Genomic DNA, 9,061 nt, shown 5'->3' with positions numbered 1-9,061 from the left:
GGGCAGCCACAGCGAGATCTAATCAGCCAATCGCGCGGCGTTGATTCTAATTGGATGAATTCCCTCGCAGGCCGTTAGGAGAGGGGGCGGGGGGGGGGGTTGTGAAGGCTGGGGACAGGGAGGGACGGAGGCAACCCCTAGCTCCCATCCCCCGGGGGGGGGGGGCGGTGAAGACAAATGGAGGAATTACGGCAGGGCGCTGATGAAGACGAAGAGGGCCATGAAGGCATGGGGCCCGGGCTGAGTTGTTGTGTCGATGGCCCATTAGGGGGCCAGGGGATGAGAGGGGAAAAGGTGAAGCGGGCCAGCTGTCTCCTTAAGGAGCCGGCACCTCGCTGTGATCAAGGATCACATTAGACGTGCCTCCGTTTTGGATTGAACCGCTAGGCCCGGGTCTGACCTGCGTTTACTGTTGCGTCAGGCTAGCACTCACACATGCACACACATACATACATGCGCACACACACACACACACACACACACGCAAACAGACACAGACTGACACACACACACTTGTACGCATGCACACATGTGCACATATGCAAACACACATACACACAAACACATATGCACACACACACATATGCACACAAACACACACACACATACTCACACACACTCTTGAGAATGCTTCTGGATTGAGGGTCTAATGCGTGGGGTCAGCTCTTGCCTACTTGATGGTAGAAGGCTTTGCAGGGAATCCCTGAAGACTTTGTTGACCAATCGCATGATCACTTGTAAAACCTCATGTCAAGTCGACACACGTGTGTTCTTCAGCTAAAATCTCAGGAGGATCTATTGTCAATCCTCAGGAAAAGCCTGTTGGATAAGCCAGGACAATGTACGATAGAAGTGTTCACACCCTGGAGATGGGTTAAAGGCTTTTTAATGCTAAATGGCAGAGCTGACGATAGCATGATACGATACGTGACCTGGTTTGTTGGTTTGTGGTGGAAGTCCCTTTTTACGCAGACCATGTCAATGAAAGAAGGTCATGATCGTGGAGGGATTCTATGCCTCCGAACACATGTGATGACTGGGATTTTTTTTTTTGTTTCTATTGATGACCTGTGTTTGGACAGATAGTTGACCATCTCTCTCTCTCTCTCTCTCTCTCTCTCTCTCTCTCTCTCTCTCTCTCTCTCTCTCTCTCTCTCTCTCTCTCTCTCTCTCTCTCTCTTGCTCCCTCCCTCTCTCTCTCTCTCTCTCTCTCTTGCTCCCTCCCTCTCTCTCTCTTCCCCCCCCAGGCTGACCTGAGTGCCAATCTGCAGGACGACAGCAGCTTCTTCTACGGCGTGTCCAGTCAGTACGAGGGCACAGAGAACATGGTCATCACCTCCTCCACTAAGGTGTGCTCCTTCGGGAAGCAGGTGGTGGAGAAGGTGGAGGTGAGCCATCCAGGGAACACGGTGTACAATGGGTGTTGATACCTCCCATGCACACACACACACACACACACACACACACACACACACACGCATGCACACGCACAAACACCCACACATACACACGCACACGCATGCACACGCACATACACAAACACACACACGCATGCACACGCGCGCATGCACATGTACAAAGACACACACACACACACACACACACACACACAGGTAAGCACACAAACACAAACACACACACACACACACACACACACACACACACACACACACACACACACACACACACACACACACACATGGGCGGACACCCTCATATAGATTTCCCAGGCAACGAGCAGCAGGTCTGGATGAGTTTGGGTTCAGTGCCTTGCTCAGAGACAACTCCGTAGTTTATGAGTATGCTGCCGCCCATTAGAAGCAATAGAGTTAATAGGAAACGCTGTCTTTGTTCTGGGAAACCATTATCCAATATTCATGACTACCTACAAATGTTTTGTAATGAAATCATCAAGAACTTTAACAATGTTTGGCCCGAGCTGAATATAAATACATTTTATTGTTATCAATCATTCTGTAGCCACATTTCAAGGGGGTAGTTTTCCAAATATTGTACAATCCCTGAAAAACAAACTGTCAAATCTGTGACAATTGCCCAACTGTATTGACGTATGAGAACATGATGACCGCAACCTTTCTGATTTGATGACTAATTGTTTCCACATCGCCTCTGATTATAATAGATAACCAAGAAACACATGGGTGTGTGTGTATTGCACATTCAGAGGTCACGGCCTCTGAATGTACAGAGGGCATGACCTCGGACCCCCACCATCATCATCATCACCCCCCCCCAAAAAACAATGAATCGGCCTAGGTGGTGATGAAGATATATTCAACCTCCAAATCACATTTATAATGCTCTCTTCCCCCTCCCTTACCAACTGTAATGGATTGTACAATATCAGAAATATAAACACACTTCATATATGCACACACTAACACACACATATGCCTTGAAGCCATCTGTTTTTGTACAAGCCACGAAATGAGAATTAGTGATTTGATTATTTGATTATGGTTGTCACTATAAATATGTTTATTGCTCTATCTGGTGTGGCAGATACCGCATTCGGTAAAATTATATTATGTTTCACATATTACAGATTATAAAATGGACATACATGCATTGTTTCCGTATTCAATTGAGTTTCGGTGCTATGTGTTATTTTTCTGTTTCTGAGATAATTGAATTCATGTTTGATTCAGTATTAATGTATGCTTTGATATATTAAGTTATAATGCAGAGGTAGGTAGGTGGATGGCCAGACAGACAGGCAAGCAGACAGACAGACAGGTATATAGATGGGCAGATAAACAGGTAGTTTGACAGACAGATATATAGATAGACAAAGTTGGACAGTAACCTCTCGCAAAAAGAGCAGTACGGGCGACGCAATTCAAGAACAAGCTAACAACACGACGATGTGCGTGTGTTATGCGTGTGTTTTCCAGACGGAGTATGCTCGCTTTGAGGGGGGTCGCTACGTGTTCAGAATCCACCGCTCGCCGCTGTGCGAATACATGATCAACTTCATCCACAAGCTCAAGCACCTCCCCGAGAAGTACATGATGAACAGTGTCCTGGAGAACTTCACCATCCTTCAGGTAAAACATCTGGCCTCCCCCCTCATCTGGACCCCGAGCCTAAAGTCCAGCTCCAGTGACACAGCGACTAGCTGTTATATTTATGACGCAGGTACGGTAGTATAACAAGGAAATTCATGTTATTAGTGAAAATACTAAATAGCAACTGACATGGCAAAAGTTTGAGGAGAGACACTGCATTTTCGTAATCTATATTTGGTGCCAACTCCAGAATTTGATGTTAACTAAACTAAACTAAAGTTTAGGCAGGAAAATCGGATCCCCAATGTCCACAGTCTACCCTTGAGCAAGACACCTAACCCCTCATGTATCTGAAAGCACCTCCTAAATAGTAAAAAAAAACAAAAAACAGCCTAAAACAATGGACGGGACCATTTCTAATGGTTTATGAATGAAACAAGTAAACCAGCCAATGAAATGTTTCCCATGCCTCTAAAACCCTCTCCAAAGGTTCTCTCTGGGTTCCGCTGCCGGCACGGTCTTCTCTAGTGTAAATGTATTTCTACGTTGTTTACCGCGACGGCGTGTACACTCCACTCCACGAGGGTCGACGGCCGGGTAGCGTGTCACCATGGCAACAGAGTGGTCCTCAGGCCCCGGGGGTTCAGAGGCACCGGTGTCCCTTCCACCGGCGGCTGCATTCCAGGCGGCCGCCGGGGGGACAATGGACATATTGATGCCCACGCAGACGCTACCATCTCTGGGCGGCATTAGCCCTCCTCACCGGGCAGATCCAGCTCCTATTAGCTCATATATACAGTGTTACACACACATGCGCACTCAAACGCGCACACACACACACACAAACGCAAGTGCACACACACACACACACACACACACACACACACACACACACACACACACACACACACACACACACACACACACACACACACGCACGGGCACGCACACACACATTGTTCTGTTAAAGAAAAATTCTAAGGACCTGGAATGAATAAAGCACTTCTCAAGCATTTCATTTTATTCTCCAAAATGTATGCAATGGGATCACCAAGATATCATGGTCATGTTTCATTTTATAGACCTACTTGATCTGTCCAGAAAGTTGTGTGAATGAGCCCCTTCAGTCTTTCCCCGAACAAAAATGTCATACTGTCCCCCTACGACCATCTCCAACTACACCTCTGTCCATAAGCTGTCTGACTGAGATAACGAGTTGTTGTTTGATTAGTCTTTCCCTGAACCGAAACGTCCAACTGTCTCCCCTGCAGGATGTGACTAAAAGAGACACACATCTGTCCAGGAAGCTGTCTGAATCACTCAATGACTTTGTAAAGTCTTTTCAGTCTTTCCCTGAACCGAAACGCCCCCACTGTGTCCCCTACAGGTGGTGACCAACAGAGACACCCTGGAAACGTTGCTGTGTGTGGCGTACGTCTTCGAGGTGTCCACGAGCGAGCACGGGGCGCAGCATCACATCTACAGGCTGGTCAAAGACTGACCGGCCTGGAAAAAACATGGACTATTTTCTCACTTGGTAAACTGTTACTAAACAAACGTGTACGATGAGACCGTCTGCGAGTCTACACATCAGGAAAACACTGGTTCAGAGGCCCCGAAGGCCAAACGAGAAGGGACGGCTCATGTCGGAGGCAGAAGACTGAAGAAGGAGTAAACTGTGGACATTTGTTTGAAGGCTTTGTTTTGTTGAGTCGTTGTTAAGAAAAATTAACGTTAAAGAGGACTATGATCTACTGTGGTTTCTGAATCATAGGAGCCGAACTGCATGTAAAACTTGACGTTGGGATCTTTTCCTCCTTATTTTAACTGTGCTTGTTTTGATTTGTGTTTTTCTTTCACACGGACCCGTGCGCGTTGGTTGATGTGGCTCCGTGAAGAGTTGAGTTGTCTGATGGCGACATCTGGTGGCCGTAACAGGAACGGCAGGAAAAGAGAACTAAAAGGGAGGGTCTGCCATCTGCATAAAAAAACAGTGTGCTATTTGGTGCCACATTCTGTGCCACATTTTGGTGTCATTTGTGACAAGTATTGATGTGACATGCCACTTCAAACCAATGACAAAATTGTCAAACTGTTCCATGTACTGTCTTGTATTGTTCCTATTTCTGTTTGTTGAAAACCAAACAAAAGGCCTAGCCTATGACTGCAGAAATCTCTGTGGCTGCACCATGCCCTGAAGAAATGCGCTACTTCGTTACTTAACCCTCATCTGTTTCTTGGTTTTGAACTTTAAATGTGAATTGTAGTACAATTAGTGGTTTTGGCTTCATTTGTGCACAATAATATCTCATTGAATTGTCAATCCAGAACTACAGAAGGCTCTTCTTTATTGCGGGCAGAGTATGGCCCCTTGAAGTGATAGACTGCATTCACATTGGAGGTAGGGCTACACAATGAAGAAATACAATATTAACAATAAACACAAAAGTGAAAAAAAAACCTATCTATTGCTTAACCTACCCAACAAACCCAAATATTTACAAAACGAATTAGCCAATGATCTGTTTATAACAATAAACGCGCCATTAAATTCAGCAGGATTAAACCTCTAATCCGCGTTGTACGAGAACACCGTGTGTCACGTTCAAACAATAAAAAACCTAAACTATCAAAAAATGCATGACTCATAAGCCATCTACAGAGTTAACGCTATCGTCATTATCTGAAAACAAGAGGATTTCACTCCAACTCTCTTTAAAGCGGAGTTTAGAGCTGCACGAGGGCCTCCATACCTGCACCCGCGTCTGTCTCCACCTCCATCCAGTCGTAAAACGACACACCTTTACTGTCCTGGCTCAGGACAACCACCATTCACCCACCCACCCACCCACCCACACCCACACCCACACACACACACACACACACACACACACACACACACACAGCACCTGATTATAATGACTGACAACCCAAAAAGCCCCTACATTCCCCCCCCGACATGCGAACCTGCCGTTCCGATCGTAATTCGACATGGTTTGAGGAGATCCACATCATGAGGGTACAGTGCGGTGTGCTGACACTGCTCAGTCTGGTGTGTGGCGCCGAGGCGTCCAGGTGTTCGCCGACCTCTTATTATAAGAACTGCTGGATCCGCCGCTTCCCGGGTGTCTTTATCGACGTGGAGGAGTCCCAGAGGCGAGGCGCGCAGCTGCTGCAGAACTACCAGGAGGACTCCGCTCTCAAGTGCAGCCGCACCTGCTGCCTCACCAGGAACTGTAAGTCGTTGTATGTTTCACTTAAGTCTCTTTAAAGTATTAATTTAGGAATTAATAAATGCAATACATACAAGGTTGTATATGCCGGAACTGTTGCCTACAGCGAGGAATTGTTAGTGGTTTTATGTTTCACTCAAGAAAGGCTATTCATTTTGGAATTCATAAAGGCGATACATTTATAAAGTTTGTATGTTACCGTTGCATCCATTGGTAAATCCACCAACCAACGAAAAAGTATATTTTAAAACGTTGTATTATTTTGAACGTTATATTTTTTTGCATATTAGGTCTATTGGACTTAATGTGTGACTATCAGGTGTAGGCCTATTGCATCTGTAGCAAGTGCCTCACGCGATGACTTAGACTTCCGTCCTTTTGTGTCTGTAGTTTCCTGCAATCTGGCAATATTTCAGTATGACACCGTTCAAGAGAACGCAAACTGTTACCACCTGCACTGCCCGACACTGGAAAGCTGCATACTTACCCATAGAGGCAACGTGGTGCTCTACAACATCACCAAGGGTGAGTCTACCTGTAATGGAATTAAATTATTGCTAAGTAATAATCTAGAAATTGAAAGTGTTGCTGAATCTGATTTGATGATTAAAAAAATAAATAAAAATAATAATAATAATATATATACAATTGTAGCCTACATTCCGCATCGTAAACAAAGAGAATATAGACTACATCTTTTTCTTCTCCAAAATATTAAAATAAAGAAAAGATTGGAATATTGAACTTGAACATTTCAATGATTAATGTTCCATGTCTTAGGTGTTGACCCTGACCTGTTGGTATTTGGGAAATATTTCACCTCAAATGTGCGTGTTTTACCGCACCTCTACACACGAATCAACGCCTCGGAGCCGCTAGCCTCGGACAAGCGGCAGTTTAACCGCCCCCCCCGTCAACCGTCCAAGCCTGTGACCCCCGCCATGCCTGTGAACCCCGACTCGAGCAGAAGAACAGGCACTGCTTCAACAAGAACCGCTACAACAAGAACCATGGGCACCAGCAGTGCAAACACACCTCGGAGCTCCATTCAACCAACAACCTCTCAAACCACTTTGCCGTCCCCCACAGACCTGTCCCCCCTTGGGAGTAGGCCTACCACGGACCCCGCCGCTGACAGTCCCCAGACCCAGGCGCACCAGACAGTCCCAGGCACCCCTGTCGCCCCACTGACAGCCACCATAATAAAAACGACAACAACAACAACAAGACATATCTTTTTGGACCAAACTTCTCCACAAACTGATTATAAAGAGCTTATTGCAGAAAGCCCTCGGGTCAGCAGCAGCTCCACTAAGCAAGACACCACACGGTCCATACCATACCCGTCCCTCCCGACCCCACCATCTTCCCAACGCGGAACAGACACACCGGCAGCCGTGTCCGATTCATCACAAGCTACCTCCATGACTTCCGCCGCTACACCCTCGGCTGCTCCCCTGGCTAACGCGGAGAGCGGCAACCAGTACGCCGCGGAGAACGAAACGATAGGAGGCCCCGTCGGCCGGAACCTAACGGCGGTGGGGAACGGCGAGGGGGGTCCGTGGACGAACGGAGCTGAGGGCGACGGTGAGGGGACGGAGTGGCACGTTGCGGCTCACACCCTGCTGGTGATGGGGGCCACGTGCGTGACGGTGCTGCTCAGCTGTTGCTGCACCGTGTTGGCGGTGGTCAGCTGGCGGGGCCGTCGGAAGAGGAAGGGACGCTACCGGACCACCTGGAGGGGGAAAGGGGAGTCCATGCGTCTGATTAAGTACGTGCTCATCAGAGAGGGTTCTTGAGCGCGGTTGAGAGGAAAGAAAAACGAAAAAGCCCCACCCCCCCCCCCAAAAAAAAGATGACAGATATTGGGACTGGAAGTTCATGTTTTTCGTTTCGTTCATGACCGTGTCTTAAAATGTACATTTAAAGAATGTAAAATGGAATGTTATGTAAATCGTCTAGGTTATTGCTTATTAATGTGAATGTTGCACACATTTAATAGGCCATTTATATTTCCCCCCCAAAACTAACAGTTATCCTATACCGCATCACTATTTAAGAGAACCCTAAAAGCACTTCTGGGCACAGGGACACAAACACAAGTAGAGGCCTTAGAGTTAATGAAAAACAGATTTATTAGAGTTGACGTTCTGAACACATTAAGCCCACAATTACAGCATACGTATCTGGTTTCACTTGTGAACCAACGGCTCGTGACAGGACACAAAAAGCAGGCGCTTCACCACAGCGCCTCGGCATAAAATGGGCGGCGATAGATGATACACACGAAGACGTTCCGTTCTGGCCGAGCTACATTTCAATACACTTCAAAAGAGTGAGAGAGGATGTTTACGCCAAACCTTGTGGAGCGTGCCCTACACTTAAGTGCAGTGATGGGCGCTCCCAAGCAAGAAATGCGATGGAAGGCGATCCAAGGGTTGTCGCGCGCGTTTGGAGAAGCTCTCCGGGCTTTTAAAAAGTAGGTGTCGAGTGATGGTGTGGTGTGGTGGGTCGCAGTTTGCCGTCCAGCACATTCGGGGTTTTTAAATGTCCTGGAAATCGCACGGACCGCAGAGCAAAGCTGTTTCAAGAAGGAGAGAGGGGAGGTAGTGGGGAGACAAGGGGATGGGGGGGGCTGGATATTTAGCAGAACTGTCACTGAATGATTTCCCTCTCTTGGATGCGGTCGCGGTCTCTCTCTCTCTCTCTCTCTCTCTCTCTCTCTCTCTCTCTCTCTCTCTCTCTCTCTCTCTCTCTCTCTCTCTCTCTCTCTCTCTCTCTCTCTCTCTCTCTCTCTCT

General features: G+C 47.1%; 2 protein-coding genes across 7 annotated transcripts in view; both read left to right on the top strand.

The window, feature by feature from the left end:
* Window positions 1-5,362, top strand: part of tead4 (TEA domain transcription factor 4) — a 36,011-nt gene extending 30,649 nt beyond the window's left edge. For all 6 annotated transcript variants that reach the window (XM_030366271.1, XM_030366274.1, XM_030366273.1 and 3 more), the window contains 3 exons: window positions 1,248-1,388; window positions 2,916-3,068; window positions 4,417-5,362. In XM_030366271.1, coding sequence (XP_030222131.1) covers window positions 1,248-1,388; window positions 2,916-3,068; window positions 4,417-4,530 — 408 coding nt within the window. In that variant the 3' untranslated portion in view covers window positions 4,531-5,362. The remainder of the gene's footprint in view (window positions 1-1,247; window positions 1,389-2,915; window positions 3,069-4,416) is intronic.
* Window positions 5,363-5,914: 552 nt separating this feature from the next.
* Window positions 5,915-9,024, top strand: mansc4 (MANSC domain containing 4). Its single transcript, XM_030365992.1, has 3 exons — window positions 5,915-6,265; window positions 6,653-6,787; window positions 7,043-9,024. Exons 1-3 carry the CDS (start codon window positions 5,989-5,991, stop codon window positions 8,059-8,061), a joined length of 1,431 nt encoding a protein of 476 aa, XP_030221852.1. The 5' UTR covers window positions 5,915-5,988; the 3' UTR covers window positions 8,062-9,024.
* Window positions 9,025-9,061: the final 37 nt, after the last annotated feature.

Source organism: Gadus morhua, chromosome 9 (assembly GCF_902167405.1).
Source record: "Gadus morhua chromosome 9, gadMor3.0, whole genome shotgun sequence".
Lineage (NCBI taxonomy): Eukaryota > Metazoa > Chordata > Actinopteri > Gadiformes > Gadidae > Gadus > Gadus morhua.
Note: the sequence above shows the minus strand (reverse complement) of the source record. Positions and strands in the feature narration are given on the sequence as shown.

Excerpts from the sequence above, each read along its gene's own strand:
- mansc4 (XM_030365992.1), top strand. The coding sequence starts at position 5,989 with ATGCGAACCTGCCGTTCCGATCGTAATTCGACATGGTTTGAGGAGATC. Across the intron at positions 6,266-6,652 it reads CTGCTGCCTCACCAGGAACT|TTTCCTGCAATCTGGCAATA; the intron begins GTAAGTCGTTGT and ends TTGTGTCTGTAG. Across the intron at positions 6,788-7,042 it reads GCTCTACAACATCACCAAGG|GTGTTGACCCTGACCTGTTG; the intron begins GTGAGTCTACCT and ends TCCATGTCTTAG.